The sequence below is a fragment of the Elgaria multicarinata genome, chromosome 4 (genome assembly GCF_023053635.1).
Source record: "Elgaria multicarinata webbii isolate HBS135686 ecotype San Diego chromosome 4, rElgMul1.1.pri, whole genome shotgun sequence".
Taxonomy (NCBI): Eukaryota; Metazoa; Chordata; class Lepidosauria; order Squamata; family Anguidae; genus Elgaria; species Elgaria multicarinata.
In genome coordinates, this window is record NC_086174.1 from 76,573,103 (window position 1) to 76,596,396 (window position 23,294).

The 23,294-nt window shown below is 40.9% G+C and overlaps 1 protein-coding gene across 2 annotated transcripts in view; it reads right to left on the reverse strand.

The window, feature by feature from the left end:
* AIG1 (androgen induced 1) overlaps positions 1-23,294 on the reverse strand; it is a 111,624-nt gene that overhangs the window by 16,760 nt on the left and 71,570 nt on the right. Inside the window, exon 4 of one of the 2 annotated variants that reach the window (XM_063124591.1) lies at positions 22,511-22,576. The exons of the other annotated variant lie outside the window; for it this stretch is intronic. Within the exon in view, the coding sequence (XP_062980661.1) occupies positions 22,556-22,576 (21 nt within the window). The 3' untranslated portion in view covers positions 22,511-22,555. Of the gene's footprint in view, positions 1-22,510; positions 22,577-23,294 lie in introns of those variants that run through there. 2 annotated transcript variants of the gene reach the window in all.

Here is a 23,294-nt window from a genome sequence, read left to right on the forward strand (position 1 = left end):
TGATAGCCATGCCTCCACTTGGCCGACTAACCCACAAGGGCACTTTTGAATTGGGCAATCAAAAGCCCTGGCAGGGAAAATGATCCAATCATGAAGTGTCTCTACCATTCACACAGGCCAGCAAGGTGAAGTACTTACCTGAGCATCCCTGATGACACCTTTTACTTTGCATATTGCACTATCCTACTCTGAATAATTAGCTACATGTAAATTAAGCAAGGGGCAAGGAAACTTTCTGTGGTTTTTTTTTCCATTTCCCAGAACAAAATTTTTCTCCTCTTTGTCCTGGCCCATCCCATGTCCAGCCTCTGAGCCCCTGAGTTTGTTGTTCCCTTCGTTTTGAACCCTATAACTTACTGCCTTGGAGTTTGGGCAGTTGTTCATTCTTTCTGTTTGGGCATTCCTCATGTGGGTGTGTCTCAGCTCTGAGAATAACTTAGAGTCTGATGGGCTTCAATATCACATGACTCTATTAGAATGATTCTTCATTCTACTCCACATTTCCAGGGCCAGAGCGCCTGCTTTCCTGCCTTGTTTGTCTCATAACTATCTATCCCCAGAGAGACAGCTCTGCCCAATTGTAAAATGTCCCTGCCAGCTCAATCCATCTATTTCCGTGCCTCGTACAGGACAACAACCTATGTGTTAGTTATGAGTTCTAAGTCCAAAAGTGGAATTGGTTCTGCAGGGAGCATAGAGCATTGGGAAGTGGCTATCAAAGTCTTAACCAGAACACACAATTTCTGAAACTGCTTTGGATTCTAAGCAGAAGCCTCATTTAACCAAACTGTGGTGGTTGCAGGGTCCCTAATAACAGCTTAGCCTCTATTTGGTCTTCCCATCTTTGTCTACCCAAAGGCCCCTTCCTTTGGATGTTTATAGGTATCATGGTGTAGCCTATTATCTATAATTCAGTTAGAGGCTATTGCCCCATTATTGAATTGGAACTAAAGCTGAGAGATCTAACGATAAGCTTTTCCACAGCATTGTTCAATTTTTTTTCAACTAACCAAGAAGTGAAGACCTTTGGGTTCCCCTTTCTCTAAAATAATTACCGCTGCTCCTGCTCTATTTCCCCCCTTTTCTCCTAAATCTATCCATTTCCGACTCTGCAACTCAATATTACCACCATCACCTGAGATCCCTCGATCTCATAACCTTCCAATCCCCTGTTCTAATATATCTATAGTGCCACCTCATCCATAGTGCCACCTCCCCTCCCCCACCTCTATTCAACAAACACTAATTCCCCCAATTTTTGTCTTTCTCTATTTATAAAACTCTTAGAACTAGTATACTGGTTTGTGTGCTGATAGAGTGGGATTAACTAAAGACACAATTCTATGGTGATGCCCATAAGCATCCAAACTTGGAGGTTTACGGGCATCCTATGCAAAGCGGGAAGAGCGCCAGAGGGGAACTTTATCTTCGCAGACCTCTTGCTCTGCATTATGGCTGGATGAGATTTTTCACGCACCTAGGTAGGGCATGTCAGAGCAGGAGGGAAGGAGGCTGGAGAGGCCTCGGGATACATCATATCCTGGCTTCCCCAGTCCCATCCCCTCCTCGCCCATTGGCACACACCCTTTATCTCCTCCTTGAGGTTGCTAGGGGCCATAGGATTGCTCCCTAAGCATTTTTTCTGTTCTTCCACAAATGTGCATGTGTGTTTTGACAAAAAAAAAAAAAAAAAAACCCTGCAAAAATAAGGTCTCTGCTTTTGGACTTCAACAAACGTTTGAACTAATTTCCCCATTTTAGAAGTAGCTGTTCCCCAATCCTAAGAGTATAATGCATAAATCCACTGTGTGTCCTCCACACCTCTGATTTAAGCCCTCACAGACACGTGCTTATCATTACACACTTATGCAAAGGAGCTATTTATTTATTTATTTATTTATTACATTTTTATACCGCCCAATAGCCGAAGCTCTCTGGGCGGTTCACAAAAATTAAAACCACAGTAAAACACCCAACAGTTTAAAACACAATTACGAAATACAGTATAAAAAGCGCAACCAGGATAAAACCACACAGCAAAGTTGATATAGGATTAAAATACAGAGTTAAAACAGTAAAATTTAAATTTAAGTTAAAAGTAAGTGTTAAAATACTGAGTGAATAAAATACTGAGTGTCTATGTGAATGACCAACACTTCAGAATCATGAAGGCACCCCGCAATGGCGTCAGTCATGTAATAAAATAATAAAAACTTAAGAACAGAACTGTCTCTGTTCTAAACTTTCGTGTAATTTCATTGCTACACAGTCTGCATTTCTGTAATGGTTGAGCTAAGTGGTCTGGCAAGTTTTATAGTGTGATTCACAACTTATTATAAGAGGTAGTGCTAGAAATTAAGTGCATTTAGTTCCCCTGACAACAATAGGACAAAAATCAGCATAAATCTACTCATTTCGATGCAACTTAAGTTTTGAACAGGATGTTGACTGAATAATAAACAAATAGGGGCAGAGTAGTTGGGAAAAGAAGACTGTCCACAAAGGGTGGAACTAGCTGTCAAAAGAAGCATGGAGCTGCTCTAACTATTAAAAAAAAAAAAATTTTTTTTTTAAAAAACCCAGGTCTAGTGGAAATCAGCCATATTTAATACAGGATAATGCCAGTTTAGCCATCTCCATGTTCTTTTTAAAAAAAGGAGGGATACTATTATTATTGCAAAGATACATTGGTAAAATATTCAAGATTTTATTTATTTATTTATTTATTTATTTATTTATTTATTTATTTATTTATTGCATGTCTATACTGCCCAATAGCCAAAGCTCTCTCGGCGGTTTACAAAATTAAGACAATTCAAGTATAAAACAACAGTATAAAACCATAATATAAAATACAATACAAAAGCACAACCAAGATAAAAACAAGGTATGAAAATGCTATCAAAAGGAGAACAGTTATATTTGAAGAGATGAATGTTACTTTCCTTTATCATATCTATAATGGAAGAGCAGGATATCCAAAGTGAGCCTGAACCCCTCTGAGGATAGAGAGTCCTGGTAGCAGCACTCACCCTTTTAGGGAGGGTTATTACCGTTAACTGACACACAGGATGCACTCTACGGTAGCCACAAGCACTTCATTAATTATTATTGCATAGATCATGGGTGTTAGCATTATATTATCTAAGGGAAGACCAGGATTGCCGTGACAATGACTTGGAAAACAGAAGAATCAGAGAGAACAATTTAAATCGATATAGGTCTAGTTAATGCTTTGTGGGTATCTAGTAACGCTTCCTTTTTTAATGCAACCTCCTCTCTTCCGCAAGGTTATGGCTGTGGGGAATACACCAAAGCTGAAGTAACCACAGACCACCCCCTTACTCTCCACTGTTTTTGTGCAGCAGTGAATAAGCCACATCATACTGTGCAGCAGCAATCGTGGCCGTGGACACATGCCAGCCACTGCTACTGCTGCACACTTGCTAGCCATTTCAAATGGACTTCCATAAATTTCACTGAAATGAAGGCTGCCTCACACAAAATGGATGCTAGAATCCATCACTTCTCTTTGCTAAAGTTCCCAAAAGTGACATTGAGAATCAGATGCATATTTGGCCCCGGAATTCCAGGCAGAGGTCTGGAGTCCCACAGTTGAGAGGGCCCCCAAGTATCTCTCAGTATACCTGACATGGCTTTTGTGAGCTTACAATACAATGTACTCCATCTTGATCTCCTTGGAGAAAAGGCAGAATATAAATATATTAAATAAATAAATAGTTGCTCTTAAAATGGAATGTGTTTCCATCATGAATTTTAAACATCTACCTTTTAAACTCCTTATACACACAATAAATTCAAGAATATATATCTTAATATGTTCTCATTCATAATGCTGAAATGATTAAAAATGTGAAATAATTAGGAAATTATAAATTGCTGGTAAAAAAGGAAGAAGATGATGATGATTTTTATCCCGCCTTTTTCCCAGTACTGGGACTCAAGGTGGTTTACAAAATTAAAACATGTACAATTAAAACATATAAATATAAATTTACAAAAGTTAAAATAGAATTAAACCTACAGTATTATTAAAAACGTTATTTTTTTAAAAAAATACTAGTACATCATATATATGTATTATATACATATAATATTATTATCGATTAAGGTCACAATCTTATGCATGTTTAGGCAGAAAAAAGTCCTACAACTCCCAGCATGCTTTAGCCAGTATGGCTGACTGTGGAATGGAGGAAGTCGTAGGACCTTTTTCTGTCTGTACATGCATAGGATTGCACCCTAAGCAATTTATAATAGTAAAGCATAAAATAACTTGATATTACGCAAAAATGTCATGACAGGAATAATTAAGAATTAGTAAAACATGAACTGATGGTGATCTCAACATTATAATTTACTTCTTACTATTCAGTAAATGGATTCATTCACCTACCTTATTTTGCTAATTTTGAATAATTCTGTTACTTGGCAAACTTTATCAATCCATTCTTTGCATGCAATTAACTAAGCATTTTTCCAGTTTTGTTGCAGTAGTCTGTTTTGCTGTTGTCAGCAAAGTTGTCATTAATAAATATATATTTAGGTATATGTAAATAGAAAAATTCTAATAACATGTTTTTGGATTAAAGGTCAAATGGTATCCATTCATTATGTTCATACCTCTCTTCCCTTGTCGTCAAAAAACTTGGATCTTTGGGCAGAGCCACCACAGAGATAGATAATTGGCTGATTGCAGCCCATATTTACAACATGCACAATAATTCCTGTGGATGTTATTATTTTTAATGGTGTTAAATACAAACAATAATTTACCTTATAGAAATTCTCATTTAAATTAACATCCAGATTTTGTATGCATTCAGGTCTTTTACACTGGGTGTGGCCATTACCCAGAAATGGGAAGCTGAATGCTACATTTGCAGCAAAGGGACTACCTCTGTTCACAGATGATGTAAGAACTGCAGTGATGTTTAAATGCAAACATAATAATCACTTTCCAATTTGGTCTTCAACCAAATTAAAAACGAGTCTCTTGCACATGATAAACTACAACTTCAGTCCTTTGTAAGTGTAGACAAGTATGTTGCAAGGTGGTAAAAGGGACTTTCCATCACTTGTGAAAATACTTAGAGATACAATTTTTAAATGGACTCACACTTCTTTAAACACATTTAAATTATGTTAATTTATAGGGCAGAAATAGCACCCACCACTTGCAGAATGAAGATTTAGTAGGCTTCCAGGGGCAACCTGAAACAAACAGAAATGCTTATTTTTGGAATGGGGCAGGCTGGCAGAGCTGGCATAAGGGAGTTCCACCAACCTGGCCCCATTCCAGAAATTAGTGTTTCTGCTTGTTTTGATGCTTGCACCTGAATGTATTCTTGCAGAACAGACTTGTTGGGGTTAGCTGCATGCAGAAGTAAAGCAGTGGTTTGCCTTGCATGTGGACGGGCAGCACTGGACACTGCCCATGATATCTGCACAAAATATCAATGGAATGGGATCACAAATATTATTAAATGAAGTGGAAAGAGTAGAAATATTTAAATTGTTTTTTGAAAGCAAAGCATAGAAGACTCCCCCCGGCCCAGAATTGCTCCTCCTCCAGATGACTTCACCTTTCTATTTCAAGAGCTGCTAGTGTATCAGAATTAGTTTATAAAACCTGGATGTTGACAGAACCCAAATTGCTTCCTTCAAGACAGAGTAATTCCTGCCAACCTACGACAATATCTATTCCACTCACCCCAACCTCACATATTGTGTAATGACTCGCAAAACCCCAGTATGATAAACAGCTTTTAATATTCTCTTCTGATGGAATCTTCCCTCTAGCCACTTCACCATTCCTTTCAAAAAGACAGCTATCAATTGAAGCGGATGGGCTGGAAGGCACTAGGTAGTCCTGTTTAGGGTTCTGAAATGGTGTTTGTAAGACCAAAGTATTGGTTCAAACTATTCCTAGGTGGGATAGCTAATACCCTGGAAGACAGAAACAAAGTTCAAAGTGATTTTGATAGGCCAAGTTCTACTCCTAGGAAAAAGAAACCAAATGCATAGTTACAAGATGGGGAATACTTGGCTCAGCAATACTACAAGTGAGAAGGATCTTGGAATTGTTGTAGATCACAAGCTGAATATGAGCCAAAAGTGTGATACAGCTGCAAAAAAATAAATTTAATTTTTTTTTAAAAAATGCTATTTTGGGCTGCATTAATAGAAGTATAGCTTCCAAATTGCACGAGGTACTGGTTCCCCTCTGTTCAGCACTGGTGAGGCCTCATCTTGAGTACTGCATGCAGTTCTGGGCACCACACTTCAGGAAGGATGCAAACAAGCTGGAGTGCGTTCAGAGGAGGGCAACAAGGATGATCAGGGATCTGGAAACAAAGCCCTATGAGAGACTGAAAGAACTGGGCATGTTCAGCATTGAGAAGAGAAGACTGAAGGGAGACACAATAGCACTCTTCAAATACTTGAAAGGTTGTCACACAGAGGAGGGCCAGGATCATTTCTATATAATCCCAGAGTGCAGGACACGGAATAATGGGCTCAAGTTACAGGAAGCCAGATTCTGGCTGGGTATCAAGAAAAGCTTCCTGACTGTTTAGAGCAGTACAACAATGGAACCAGTTACCTAGAGTGGTTGTGGGCTCTCCCACACGAGAGACATTCAAGAGGCAGCTGGACAGCTATCTGTCAGACATGCTTTAATGTGGATTCCTGCATTGTGCAGGGGTGTTGGACTTAATGGCCTAATAGGTCCCTTCCAGCTAAACTATTCTATAATTCTATGAACTCTCCAGTTTTATGACAGCTTCCTGATATGCCAGGATCTGATGACCCTGAGGCCACATTACGAAGATCACTGCTTCAGATATAACATTAACTCTGGTGAAAAGATTTTGGGTGGGGTGGAAATAGGAATTATTGCACTTCATTGACTATTTTGTTATGTTCATTGGCACTTTCCCCATGCAGTTGCTACGGGCAGTACTTGTTGGAAAGAAGAAAACTGTTGTTGCTAGGACTGCCATGGTGGAGAGATAGCATTGTCTCAAGTTTTAGAAACTTCATCTTCGCTATCTGCAAAGAGATCTCTATGTAGACCAGAATGGGGATAGGAGTGATCTAGTAAACATTGTTTGCTTGAACTTTCAAAAGGCTTTTGACAAAGTCCTCCACCAAAAATTCCTTAGCAAATTGAGCAGTCATGGAAAAAGAGGACAGGTCATCTTATGGATTGGTAAATAGTTTGAAAACAGAAAGCAGAGAGTAGGCATAAATAGACAGTTCTCACTTTTCTTTTTCTTTTTATAAGAAGTGCCATGCTGGATCAGACCAAGGGTCCATTTAGTCCAGCACTCTGTTCACACAGTGGCCAACCAGTCATCAGCCAGGGAGGAACAAGCAGGACATGGTGCAACAGCACCCTTCACCCATGTTCTCCAGCAACTGGTCACACAGGCTCACAATGGAGGGATGTAAATAGGAGAGTGCACCAATGATTTGTATTGAGACTGGTGCTTTTAAACTTGTTAATACATTATCTGGATTGCTGGGTATAGATTGCTGGGTATAGTGCGGATACCAAATTATTTAGGATAATTAAAGAGCTCCAATGGAGTACTCCAAATTGGGGAAGTGGGCATTAAAATGGCTAATACGGTTAAACATAAGCAAGTGCAAAATCTAGTACAATGGGGAAAAAATCCTAACTTCACATACTTGCTGATGGGATCTCAGTTGGCAGTGGCTGACCAGAAAAGGGATCATAAGTTTGTGGTATATCCATCAATTAATATGTCGATCCAGTGTGCAGCTGTTGTGATAAGGGCAAATTCCATGCTGGGGATCATTAGGAAAGAAATAGAAAATAAAACCAGGACTATTATAATGCCTTTATATAAAGCTGTGGTGTGGCCACATTTGGAACACTGTGAACAGTTTTGGTCTCCACACCTCAAAAAGGATATTGAAGAGCTAGAAAAGTTGCAGAAGAAGGCAACCAAAATGATCAAGAGGCTGGAGTAACTCCCCTATGAGGAAAGGTTAACACTTTGGGGGCTTTTTAGCTTAGAAAAAAGGCAAGTAAGGAAGGGAGATGTGGCAGAGCACACAACCTGAGGTCAAAAGTATGCGCAGAACCTGAGGACAATAAAGCTAAATGTTGGGAGATCCCTGACAGATCAAAGGAGGTGCTAGTTCACACAGTTAAACAATGAAATTTACTGTCACAAGATATACGGCTGCTAGTTATGATATATTACCACAAGTTTCAAAGACAAAATTCCTCTCAATACTGGTTGCCGGGGAACACTAGTGAGAGAGTGCTACAGCACTTATGTGAGCTTTCCATAGGCATCTTGTTGGCCAGTGTGGGAACAGAATTCTGGATTAGATGGGCCTTGGGTCAGATCCAGCATGGCTCCTCTTATGTTATGTTCTTATCTTGCCCAGTGTATTAAGCATCCTCACTTCAGAAAACAACAAGCTTGTATTTTAATTTGCCATTGTGTATGTTAAATGAATGTTATTTGATTGATTAGTCAAAATCCACAAGCACCAATATATGCAATTACGCCTGCCATAGTGACATTCTAAAATCTATGCCCTGAACCTTTAAAACCTGACTTCAACCATCATGTTTGACTTATGAGAGCAGTTTACAATACTGCCTCATGCAAAGAGCATTAAGCTAATGCTGGATCAAGCTACATTGCCAAACATGCTCCAGCATAATTAATCAAAAATATTTCAGAAACCAATTGCCTCCAAGAGGTTATCGATTTCTTGTCACGACACATTTTCCTTATGAGGTGCTCCAATGCTTGTGCCTCAGATGTGCTGGCATGTTTTTTTTTTCAATGACTAAGCCTTAATCCATCTTCTTGGCTTCCTGCCATTGGTGCATTGACATCTGCAACTACTCATGTCCGTCAGCTTCATGCATGAGCTATGTGGCTTCAAAGTTGGACAAGATTAGTACAGGAGACTTTCTGTATACTTTGAGCAAATAATTGAAAGCAGATACTTGCAAGGGCAGATTCTGAGAGGATATCTATATCTATGTATAGATATAGATACGGGCATGCAGATACACACACACACACACACACACACACACTAAGAAAAAATTCAGCAGCACGAAATAAATGCCCATAGTTAATAAAATTTTTGTTAAATGGTATCTATCTATGCATGCATATTGATACTGATATAGCAGTAAGTATAGTCAGGACATTATGTAATTTGTTGTGTGCCAAGCTTATCATGATTAAAGCATTGACAACCATCTGTCAAGTATGCTTTAGGGTGGATTTGTGCATCAAGCAGGGGGTTGGACTTGATGGCCTTACAGGACCCTTCCAACTCTACTATTCTATGATTCTATGATTCATTTACTTGGACCAATACTTTCTTCTATGCTTCCATATAGTTGGGCTATTTTATATATGCATCTGTATCTACTGTACTGCAACAGCTGAACACATACATAAGGTTCAAAAACGAATATTATCTGGGAAGCCCCCAAATGCACAAATATTTTTTGTCCAATGCGTGTTTCCTCTAATTTTCCTAAGAAGTAAAGAAACAACGTTATCCCTCCATTTGACAGATGAAGATTCCAGACAACAACAGATGGGCAGCCAGCACCTTCTCCAAGGCCACAGCTGGCATGACAACCATTCACTTCAATGGAATTCTTTCTTCACTTTGCTTCAGAAGCATGCTTTGACAATAATGACAGCCCTGCCACAATTCTGAAATTATTTATAAGCACCTCCAACTCATCCAAGACATCACTGGATACCTTTGGTACAACAAATATGGCATTCAATGTGCACATTTTCAGTCTGCAATCTCTGGGATGTTTATTGCAAGCAACGGTAATGCAAATGTGCACATGGTTGCTAGTATATGTCCTTTTATTACATTTTCTATCCACCTCCACTTTGGTTAATATGAGCACTATACAAATCCATTTGTATAGTGCATGTATTATGGTTAGTATGAGCACTATACAAATCCATATTTCCTAGTGCATGTATTATGGATTAAGGTAAGATTAAACTGGATTAAGAACCGGTGCCTTATTTAATATTTCCAATATTTCCAGGCAAATTTTAAAATACTTCTCAAATTCAGAATCAGTCTGAGCATCTCATATCATCTTGATGTCTGTGGATTTTCTACCTCTTCAGAGAAAAAGAAAAAACTGGCTGTTGCATATATATATATATATATATATATATATATATATATATATATATATATAATATTAAAATAAAATACACTTACAGCACAATCTTGTACATGTCTACTCAAAAGTAAACCCCATTGACTTTAGTTAGGGTTGCTCCCAGGTGAGAAAACAAGGCCAGAATCCTTGATATACCTGCTCTGTTTGTAGGCCTCTGTATGTAATTTGGTTCTTGCAAGTGAACTGCATGATGGGTTGGAATAATGTATGTGCCCGAATGTGCTGTAATAACTGTTATATCAGCAAGGAAATGCTTAATTGGGATTTCTAACTGTCAAGATCTCTTGATATAGTAGAAGACAAATAAGCTAGCTTGATAAAGAGGACTGACCATCCAGGTCAATCTGACATTGCCAGAAGAGTTATGGGCCATCTGTTGACAAGGTGCAATGAAGACGTTTTCTTGGATCTGTCTTTGTTTTGCTTTAGAACTTTGCTAACAGCTAATTGGTTAAGATGCTACTACCGTATGTATAAATATACCTGCTTTTCAACTGCCAGTTGAGAAGTTCTTTGTCTGTAGGACTCTCTCCATACAACTGTATTATGCTCAATAAAACAGAGTTGCCTTACAACCAAAGTGGATTTTTATCCTTGTCACATAATCCAATTCATGTCTAGGAGAAGTAACTCCTATTAAGGTAAGTGGGTATCTAGGACTGCACTGTTAGCTAATAATTATGGCTAGTTTTCTTCCCCTTTCCTGCTCATACCACACACAGAATGAACAAGGATATATGCTTTTAAGGTAGGCAACTCTATAAGCCTTGAAAAGCCTCTTAAGAGCCTTGCCAGGTGGCATTTACTTTTAAATGTAACTAACCTTTGGATTTCAATTAATATTTATTATTGTCTTGTTTTGGCTATAGTTTTATTACCTTTTAATGTAAACTCCCTTAGGTCTGCCTGAGAAAGGCCACAAATAAATCAATATGAGGCATTGGGGCAGTATCCAATGGGGCTACTGTGCTCCCACTGGTTGTGTTGCGCCAGCAGGGAGCACCACTTGCATAATGGGGACTAAGCACTTTGTAAGGAACCCCGGAAGCGAGTGGAAATGCTCATTTCCAGATTGGGACAGGTCAGCGCAGCTCCCTTCTGCAAACTCTGCTCGTCTGCCCTATTCCAGAAATAAGTATTCCCATAACACTCCCCGACTCCACAGCATTTTGGGAAATTAAAATGACGGCTCAGACCCAGCTGCCAAGCATGGAGGCCCCAGAATAGCACAGCTTTTTGCCCTGCTGGAGTGATGGGAATTGCCTGAGCATTCCACGAATTGGTGTCAGACCTAGAAAAGGAGGAAAACCACCTCTCCTTTCTTCTTTCTTCTCTGTGGAGGAAAAGAAGCAACGGTTTATTCCTCTTTCCATTAGTTTCTCCCTTTCCTTCCTGTTACTTTTTTTGCAGGAGGCAGAAGCTGCTGTTGGCACTTTCTGCAAAAGCCCAACTGGCAGGAGAGAAACACCTTTCTCCCCCACCCCTCCATTCTCTGTAAATAAATAGAGCAATGGTCTCTCTCACCTCATTGGGATTTTGCAGGAGGCAGCACCAGCAGGCGTGCACTTTCTGCAGAAACCTGTTGCCTGAGCTCTCTGAATATGCCATGGGAATCAAAAAAGAGGGAGGCCGGTGGTAACTCCAAATAATGAATTTGGCTAGTAAGCCAAGCTAAAATTTACACAGCCTATCCTTGCCTATTGCAACTCTTCTTAGTTTTGCATAGTCTTATTTCTGTTTCTTGGAATCAGTGACTCCAGAGTGTGCCAGACCCAAAGCATGATCTGAGCTACTTGCTGAAGCTAAGCAGGTCTTGGTGTGGTCTTTCCCTGGATGAGAGACCACTTTGGGACCCCAGTACACACTGCCTTTAGTTCCATGATGGAAGAAACTGGGATATAACTGTACTTAATAAATAAATGCTGGGAAGAATATTTTAGGTAGGCAGACCCTGCTCTTCTTCCAAGCACCATAGAATAGCCTGTATATGATTCCCAGGTGATGTTACATCCAGTCACTTTCCAGGCTAAACTCCTTTAGCTTCAGTAGTTGAGCCATCTGTTCTAATCTCCTCCAATGGTAGGGATTACTGGCCCTGCTCACTGGTGTTCTTGGTATACACCCATCTATGCTTTACTGGGTTTCCACTAGCTTTAAAGCCCACTGAGAACAATTTAGCCTGTTTTTATCTCTCAGCCCTTTAGCATTTACAAAGCAAAGGACTTTGCCAAAGGTTTAACATTCCTCATAATATGAGACGCTTGGGAGACATTTGCAAAGGCTTAAGTCAAATGCCTTCTTAAGACACCATCAACAATGACGATCACCTTGGCACAGTCCGTGCAGTTTAGGAGAAGAATGTAGTTCAAAGGTGGCTCAGATTCCCAACTCTTGAATTTAAGGGTAGATCCAAACATGAAATCCCCTCATCTCCAACAACAACAACAATTGGGGTTTTATGGCTCAGATTCTGGCTCTTCTATGCAGAAAGGTGCAAATCTGCAAGCATATCAGTAGCAACATGCCTCCAGTAACACATCAACAAAATCCAGCTGTTTTACTGTTTTTTGCTCATGCATTACTAGAGGTTTGTTATCATTAATGACACAGACGGTCCTGTGCCTCTAAGTGTGGCAAGTCTTTTTACATAGAAAAAATCGATTTGTTAAATACATTGATGGACTTCCAGCAATGTATTCAATTTTTGTTTGTTTACTACACAAGGCTTGTACGACCAGTGGGTTTTGGCAGGTTTTAGCCCTGTGCTCATTCTATGGGTTTATTGCTAACTTCATGGTAGCTTAATTGCCAAAACTGATTTTAAGGCGACTGAACATCACCTGAGAATCATATAAGGTGATTTTAAGGTGTTTTAATATTTTACTTTAGCATTTAAATTATTATTTATTCTCTGATCTGCCTGATTTGCACCAAAAGTGGGACAGAAATGAATTAGATAAAAACAAGTAAGTGAACATAAGAATTAGCCCTCATTATGGAGTGGGCAGATGTAAGTGAGTTATTAGGTTAGTTTTACAGACAGCTTACAAACTATGTCATTGATATTTGTGGCTTCAAAATAGATTTACTACATTTGCCTATGTTTACTTGTTTTGTATTAAAAAGAACACTGCTAAGTCCACAGGGTTTTTATTCCATGTAGGGCACAAACATGGCTGCACAGGACAGCAATAATTAATAAACAAACCCAAACATTCTCAGCTGATTATTGGATTCTCAAACTTCTAAGAGAGTTGACTGATGACTCCTATCCCCTCCAATGTTGAATGCAGGCTATGCAGCAACCCTGGAACTATTTTAAAGGTTTTTGATCACCATGTGTAACTAAGCAGCTGCACAACAGCTCTTTGAACAGGTAAATGGCACCCAACAGGACAGGAAGGCATTTTGAGAAAGAGCTCAAACAACCCCAGAAGTCCTTGGGAACACCTGAGGAAATCAAAAGGGAAAAGCTCCAGGCTCTACACCACCATTTGGAATTAACTAGTCTCTGCCCCCCACTCCATGAGCTTGCCTCAAGGAAAGCAGTGGTGAAGGAAGTGGAGGAAACTTTTGAAGATTACAGGATGTTACCAAATCTGATCAAGTGAAACATAGTGCAATGCAGAGCTCATTGCGAAAACTTTTTAATTCACTGCGATCATGGAAGGTCTGACTTTTCCCTATCGTGTAACAGGAGTTGAGATCTAAAAACTGTAACATACAATTAAGTATAAAAATGCCTTTTGACCACAATTCCCATATATTTTACCATATTTACATTGCTCTAACAGGATGGTGCCTAGATTCATTATAAAATATATATGTTCTGGTCCAGTTCTGTGATAACTGCATTATCCAATCTATCACCATTCACACACTGTACTTAATTCTATCTCAAAGGAGCTCCCTTGAAGGCGCTGCATTGGCGCCATACTTCCCCTAAACCCCATAGTTTCCCTCCTGTGGGGCTGCATATGCTAATATCTACACCAAGAAGTGAGTGTGGGGTTTCTGAAGGCCATCTGGGTACTGGAGCTCCCCCCCCCCCTTCCTGGCTTCTGGTGACCAATCACTGGTCGCCTTCTGCCAGGCCCGTTCCCCCTGGATAGGGCACAGAGCGAGGTCAGATGGCAGAAGACACACACTGACCTTACTCGAGCAGGAAAGTTGAGGTAGGTCTCTGACTTTTCAGCTGCAGATCTTCAGCTCTTTGCCTCGCAGTGGCTCTGAATCGGCAGCTGTGTCATATAACGGATGCAGCGTGGATTTGCAGCCACCTCAGGGCAAAGAACGTATAGACAACCTGAAAGTTTAATCTGGTGTAAGGTCACAAAATCTAGAGAATGGATGCATTTCCTTCTCTTGAAGAGATGGGCTTCTTTAATGCTAATATAGATGCCATTTCAGTACTTTCAGCCAGTTGCAGAAGAAACTGTGGTGACATTGGGCCTTGCTAGACCTGCCGGCTTATGCCGGAAGGGAGGCGGGGCCGAGGCGCGCTAATGTTAGCGCGCCTCCCCCAGGCTACCACACGGCGGACGCGTAGGGGCCGGGTGCGGCCCGAAGACGGGAGACAAGGTAAGTGGTTTTTAATTTTTTTTTTACCGGGGGGGGGGGCGAAGGCTGGGAGGGTGGGTGGCAGGGTGGGTGGCACGGGGGGAGGGCGGGTGCGATCGCGCTGCACGCCGCCCGAGCCCGGGCAATGCCTGGCATGGGGCGGCATTGCCTGGGCAATGCCACCCCATGCAAGGCATTGCCCGGGCGGCGCGCAGCACGATCGCACCTGCCCTCCCCCCGTGCCACCCACCCTGCCACCCACCCTCCCAGCCTTCGCCCCCCCGCCGATGGGCACAGCGCTCCTATGAGCGCTGTGCCAGGTCCGCGGCTTTTCGAGGCTCCTCGCGAGTAAGCGAGGAGCCGCGAAAAGCTGCGGAAGTCCCTAGATGTTCCCCAGCTCTGGCCTGAGGCCGGAGCTGGGGAAAAGGCACACCATAAGCGAATTCGCTTATGGCGCGTTGGAGGAGGCCTCAGCGCGGCCTGTCTCCGGATTCCCCTGTGAGTCATCTGGACGCACAGCAGGGAAGCCGGGACAGAAGGCGCGCTAAGGCCTCGTCTAGGAAGGCCCAATATGTCCCACAATTGTTGCCTTTGTAGGTCTGATAAATATACATCATCTAAACTGAACTAGTGTCGTATCTTTCCTTTTAACTAGAATGCTCTCTCGCATATAACACCGTATATACAGGCTCTTGAGAACCTATCACACACACACACACACACACACACACACACACACACACACACACACACGTGTATACTATTTTAAACAATCTGACTTTAAAAGCAACTAGTATATTTATTATATCAATTTTAGCCCACCCTGCAAATGAGTTCCCAGGACGGCTGGGACACAGTAGATTAACAGCAGATGTTCTAGGCAAGTTGTCACTCAGAAACATGTTATACACTTAGGTTGTGGTTTTACAAAAGCTCAGAAAAATTCTATTCCTCCCTGCTGAAGTCACCTTAAACTTAACTTGGCAGGTACATTTTCTGTCCATCAAGGCAGAGTGCTGAAATTATTTTGTTATGAATAATTTTTAATTCCAAAGTGCATGGATTAAGCCCGCAAGCATACACCAGCTCCTCCTGGCTAACACCCATCATTCTGTTGTAACTTGCATAAATTTGCTAAGCTATATGGGAGTGGTGAAGAGCCTTAGGCCCAGCAGCCAATTCCAGTCCTCTGGGGTACCCCAGTGTTGCTCAGGTCCCTTTTTGGGTTCAGGTGTAGGGAACAAAGAGCTTATAAGGAAACCATGGAATGTAATGGGAGTAAAATTTTGGTTCACAAGCAGTCCCATCTTTCCTTGAGAGCAAATATTTTGCTGCTTGGAGTCTATGCTGTGGTCAAGTTGTGGAACAAACAAGATGAAGTTTCAGTGTTTGTTACTCCCTGCAGCTTGTAGCTCCATGAGTCCGGAATGTTTTTGTGTACCTTGATAAAGCCTAGGGTAACACCAGCTGCCGAAAACTATGGTCAGGTTTCTTCCAACCCAATGTGTCATTCACCAATCAAGAACCAAATTTCTAGTTGACAACTAGAAAGAAGGGGGGGGGGGAGGCCAATCTGAAGGCAGGAACATCAGTGAATCAAAAAACAACTGAACCCTAGGAGAGGATTTTTGTTCACCTCTTTCTTTCCTTTTTCCTTTTTGTTTAGTTCTTATTTTTGCTAAGAGATTTTTGCTAGTTTGAGGGTCTTTGGGACTGTAGTTTGCATTTTTGCCTTCTTCGGATTAAGCCAGGAAGGGGGGAATTTGGGCTGAGGGTGGGGAAATGCAGGGAAAGTTTAATCCTCTTGGTACGCTGTAGTCTACTTACCCATTGAGTAAAATTAGCATAACATGTAGTTTGGCTCTTATGTTACTGGCAGTACAAAGCTGTAAATAAGCTGGTATTTTGAGCTTGCCCCTTTTACTTTAGCCCCACCCACCTCTGGAGTCCGGTTCCCCATAACCTTCTCCGAAATAAAATTTGCCCTTGGTCTGAAAGAGATTCAACATTGCTGTTACATGGCCACAGGTATATGTTTTACTAGGACAATACTGTCACTAGCAAAACACCCAGTCTGCTTAACAGAAGGGCTTGTAGAATTCAAGAACCTATGGCAAACCAACCTACGAAATGATACTGATACATCAGCCTCAAAGCTGTTGCACTGGCAACAGCCACCATTGCTAAATAAGAACAGCAAGAAAGGGCTGCAAAGTGGCATTGACATGAGCGAATGTATGACGTAATGTGGGCAGATCAGGACAAAACTGAAGACTGCTCTCTGTGCTTACTATTAAACCACTTGTCCATATTCAGGTCACTTTTGGCAAGACTACTGTGGCTTCTTCCTTGCTAACCCTCCCTGTGACATTGCCCTTCTTCAATAAATTTGGAATGCTGCTACTAGAATAATTTTATTTCTACTCACTCTATTAACCCTCTTCACAAGTCTCTGCGCTTGCTCTGTGTCACTCAGTCATCTAGTCCTACATTTAAGCTCTCTGACCCCCTTTCCTTCACTAGAAAACTTAACACTCATGAAAGCACCGGTTATACTTTCCTTTGTCTCTCGGTAAAACCCCCATTGTTAGCAGCTTTACATAGACATAAACTCTACCGATTCCATTTGGTCCAATTACAAGTCAGTGTGTTTCGCCCTGGAAGGCAATGACTTCTCCACGCTGCCTAAGGAGCATGATAGCCAAGCAGATATGTGAGGGCTGGGTTTCCTCAAATCTAAACCTGGCATTCTATCCACTGGGGAATGCAGGTCTATAATGGTTCTATATTATTAGTACTATTTTTATTATATGTACTTTGGGTTCACCATCAGAGGAAGAAGAGGCATGCTGTTGGAGTCTGAGTTAGGACACAATCCTATGCATGTTTAGACAGAAAAAACCCTACAGTTCCTAGCATTCCCCAGACCACAGAGGAATGAGATCATCAGTCTGTGGTAATCAGCCAGGGAATGGCTCGATGCCACTAAGGCTGGCTACTCCCTCACAGGCATTCCCGGATGAGATGCCCAAATAGGCTCCTGGGACTAGGGAAGCATTTTAGCAAGTTAACCCTAAACAAGCATAGGATTGGACCATTACTGACTAAAAAAATCTACTTCTCAGTCTCCAAATGCAGCGTCTTTCTGAGTTAAGTGCCTCCTATTTCTTTTCTGACCAGCTGCCACAGGATATAGAGACTAAGAAACTGTTGCCTCTGATTTAGGATTAGAGACCCTGTTTGTGTTTCCAACACTATGATTCTAAATGGTCAATTTAATCATTCTTTTAATAAACATTGGATTTCCTCTTCCTAAAGCTTCAGGCCAGAAACAGCTACTTAAGGTTGATTCTATGGAAATGTGGTCTTCGCATAAAACAGTGGCAGATTGAGGACAGCAGTTTTGTTAATGCATGTGGCATTCCATGGCACTGAACATGGCAGAGACCATAGAGGAATGGGGTCACCAGCCTGTGGTAATCAGCAAGGGAGACATAGCAGAAAGCAAAGCGAAGTGACAATAAATCTTCTGCTCGCCTCCCTAAGCCATCAGAGCCTGTATTATGCGCAGCATTCATCAGTGGTTGGTCATCAGTTGCGAACCTCAAATTACTTCTTTGACCAAGTTTTTCAGGTTTTCCCGAAGATTAAATACACATGGGCAAGATGACTGCTGGCTGGCAGAGGTGACGGGGAAGAAAGAAAATAAAAGAGAATTCCTGTAAAGTTTTATGTTTGAACTGCTGAGTCTGTTCAATGGCCTCACAAATCTCCACCTCCACAGACTCACAGGTGCAGATGACTGCACATAGCAATAATCCTGGTTTGGCTGCTGCTTGATCTCACATTCCTTTGAGCTCAGCTACACCAGTTTCCCACATGACCTCATCTTTCAGGCCCTTACAACGTACAGGTTGCTGGGCCAAGCAGTTGCTCCTCTTAAATGTCCGGGAATGGCTGAATGCCACCACGGCTGGCTACTCCCTCACAGGCATTCCCGGATGAGATGCCCAAATAGGCTCCTGGGACTAGGGAAGCATTTGGGCAGGTCAACCTTACTTGTCCATGATCTTTTAAAGGACACAAAATAGGAAACATAGCAAAGAACCTCTTCAGATGCACAAGCCATCAAGGTACAAAGGAATGTGGCAATGATTCACAGAGGTTTTCATGGATGGATGCCTATGTGGTAGCAGAGCAGTGGCATGTTTAGCAGACAGTGGCTGCAGTCCAGTAGAGCTTCCCATTACCAACTATGGGAAATGAAAGAATGCCATACATTGTCAAATCTCTATCTGCTATAGCTGGCAGAGGGGCCAGGGATGGAAAGGAAGTTCAAGACTGCAGCCATTATGCTTGCGGTGGGAACTCAACTCATATCACAAAGTAAACACAAGAGCACAATAAATGTGAACACATGAGATACATAATGGCAATTTTCTAACTACACAACATTTCTTATTCCAGACAAAAGGGTATATCCAATTAGCTCCTCCCACCAACGGAATGGCTTCCATCAGTGAAATGGACTGGAGGCCAATTTCCCCTCCCTCTGCAACCCACTGCGACAACCACTCCAATCAACTCCAAAGGGTTGGAAGTCTGCTCATGCAATGTTGGATCTCATCCATGGTCTTCAATTCACTACATTTTTACATTTTTGTTTTCCTTTATTCTAGACCTTTCCAGGTGGTCTGCACATGTAGTTTTTACTGCTTTGATCATTGATATAGGTCAGGGGTGGGCAATCTGTGGCCCTTCAGATGTTTTCTTCATCATTGGCTATACTAGCTAGAAGCTGGCTATATTGATGGAAGCTGTAGGCCAAGACAATTAGAGGACTGCAAGTTGTCCACTCCTGGTACAGAGGAACAATTAACAAGGGCCAGACTAGCAGATAGAACCTAAGTTCCTAAGAAGAACCATGCTGGATTGGACCAAGCATCCATCTAATGCAGCACTCTGTTCACATAGTGGCCAACCAGCTGCCGACCAGGAACCCACAAGCAGGACATGGTACAACAGCACCCTCCCATCCATGTTCCTCAGCAATTGGTGTATATAGACTTACTGCCTTTGATACTGGAGGTAGCACATAGCCATCAGGACTAGTAGCCGTTGATAGCCTTCTCCTCCAGGAAGCCTACTACACCTTTATGTTTGCAAGGCAGACCCGAAAATCAGGGTTCAAGCAGCTACTTTAAGTCCTGGGTTGCCAACCCAGATCTAAAATAACTTTATAATTTGATTTATCACACTTGACACAGTGGCATGGGAATGTCCCTTAATTAAGGATGAAATTGTATGCATATTTAGACAGAAAAATGTCCTACAATTCCCAGCATGCTCCAGATAGTCATGTTGGCATGATTGTCTGGCGAATGCTGGGAGTTGTAGATATATTTTTTCTGTGTAAACATGCATACAATTGTGCCCTGAGTAAGTTTAGCAGCCACAAAGTGGATAAACCTTTTCTTTAGTCCTGACTCAGTTTGCATTGGATGTTTCCTATTTGCAAATAATCCACTCAAAATCTTAGCATTTGCTAGAGAAATAAAATAAAGTAAAATAAAAATAAAAGGAGTGTTTGCCTTTCACTCCTCTACACTTGCTATAAACAAAACAAATAGTTTCTACAACGGGCCAGCTTCCACAACAAACAATGCTCCATTTTGAGATTGTCTTTTGACCTCCGTGGTAAATCAAGAGCTTATAAAATGATCTGGACACTTTCCCCCTAATTTACCAAAAACAGATCAGAAGAATAATGCACATTTATGTTTAAGAAATAAATCAGGAAAATACACGTAGGGCGCAATGCTATGCCTGTTTAGACAGAACAAGTCCTACAACTCCCAGCATTCCCAGCCTGCCATGTCTATTCACGCTTAAGACATTTTTCTTTCTAAACATGCATAGGATCTCACATTTAATGAAGATGAACACTACTTTAGGGATGCTTTAGGGTGGATTCCTGCATTGAGCAGGGGGTTGGACTCGATGGCCTTGTAGGCCCCTTACAACTCTGATATTCTATGATTCTACCCTTACAGAAGAATGTTAAGAAGCAATAACCGACTTAGGCCAGATCTACACGTTACGAATGTGGAATAAAAAGCAGGAAGTAACGCTATGAAAGTGGTATAGAGAATGTGGATTGTGCCCCAACAGTATCAGTGCACTTCAATACCACTATAAAGCAGTAGTGTAGTAGATCTAGTCTTTGGAAATATTATAATGAAAACAGTATGTAATCATAACTAGAGCTTACCACCTTTTCTTATATTGATATAAAAGTATCAGGCCAACGGCTGATACCCATAATGCAATTCATGTTTTACTTGCACTAATCAATCTCTTCCATTCCCCCACCCCCACCGATACATTGTGTGCTAAAAGAGGTATGTGGAAAAGATACAACCTGGAGCAGATGGCTCAAGGATGCCAGAACAACCGGATGCCTACTGCTGCTAGAAACAGCAGAGATGGAAATTTATGGCTGCCAATTTGGCTTAGCTTGAGATATGTCCTACAAACCCGTTTGACTGACTCAAGAAGGGCAAGATGGTAGATAGGTGCATAAATCACTGGCAAGTTAGTAATATAAGTCAGATAGCCTATGTGCTGGGCTTTCTTTTACAGATATGCACATAACAAATGTAAGGATTATGTATACTGCATAAAGTACAGCAGACTTGAGGGGAGGTCTCTCTCACCAGCATGAAGATAAAATAACAGATAATCCTGATTTTATAACACTTTTCACTTCCACTGACACAGTGGAACAATTTATTTGGATTTCACCCATAACATTTTCATTGATTATTTTTCCTCCTCCTCCTCCTCCTCCTCCTCCTCCTCCTCCTTCTTCTTCTTCTTCTTCCATAGCCAAGGCTCTCTGGGCAATTTACAAAGTTTAAAAACATTAAAATACAGTATACAAAGTTTAAAAACCATTTATATAAATGCACGAAGGGAACATATATCTAAAAACAGCTTTGAATAGTCAACCACACTGTAGGATAAATCTAGGACTGCTTAAGAACTCATAAGCTGTCAAATGACCAAGAAAAGAGATAGGTCCCTAATCAGACTATTCCAGTGTTTATAACAGTTTCCCTTTTAGTTTTCTTTGATTTTATATCCCACGGTTGTTTTTCCCAGCAGCTAAATTGCTACTAGTTACATCCATGGTAGGGCATACTGTGAAATGGGTTTGTATTTCAGTGGGCATACTGATTTTTATTTTTTTAAGTGAGCCTTAACATCTGATTCAAATCTCAGTTCAATCACTAACTCACTAGCTGGACCAATGCAAACTGCCTCAGCCCCTCATCAGCAATATGGGGATAATAATGTTTATTGGAACAATGGAAATGCCCTTATATGAAACATGATTACTATACATTCCATTGTCTCTACATGAAATGAAATGAATGAAAACTTGCATCTCATGATAATGGCAGTTCTCTAAAGATAGTCCTCTAGAAGAGAGGACAATAGCAATGGAAATTACCAATGATCCTTGAAGCAACTTTTCCTTGAAAATCAAACACAGCAAGGAGACACTCAGGTTATACTGTTGATAACAGCAGGCAGGAGAAAGACTATTTGATTTTATATTTGAGTGAGTATTTATAAAAATCCAAATATAGAATTGCTTTGCTCTGTATGTACAGTAAGTGGAACATTTGGTCGCACTGTGGTCTTCTCAGTGGTATTAAGTTGCAGATTTGTGATTCATTATTTATAACAGCACTCACTCTGCAAGGTATCAGAACATAGCAAAAAAAAAATTCAATTTGTTATAAAAACCTGGATTCTAACTTTCATTTCTGAGTAGGTAGCAGAAGTGGAGCGGGGAGGTGAAGGAGAATCAGGAGAATAGGATTTTGGAACCAGTTCAGGACAAGCTTTTATACTGAGAAGTTCCCTAGTTGTATGAGGCATAGGGAAGAGAATGGGGAAAAGTAGCTCCCTCTTAAACAAACCAATTTGTGTTTCACAAGTTTCCTGTTTCACAAGGCTTTGGGGATTTGTGTGTGTGTGTGTGTGTGTAGCTGTCAAAAAAGGGGTTTAGAAGTAAATGTACATAACTAATTTCATTAAACATTGCACCACTCTCTTTTAAGGCTACTTTTTATTGATGTCAATACATACATGGGTAGGGATCTGTCAGTATTGGTTTCTTTCCATTTCTCATTTTTCCCAACTTAAGTTCTTTTGGACTGATTTCCACATGAGTTTGTAATTAAAAAAAAAAAAACTACACAGAAGTTCATACCAATTTTTTTTACAATTTTTTCCTAATACAAACATTTTTTACACTATTTTGCCTACTATGCACATTTTTCTGCAAGCAATGTCCCCTAATGTAATGCATTTTTGTACCTTTTCACAAATATATCCATTCTGTATGGATTTTCCTCTAGTATACACATTTTTGTATGCATTGTCTTTTACTGCGAAGCAGCACGGCAAA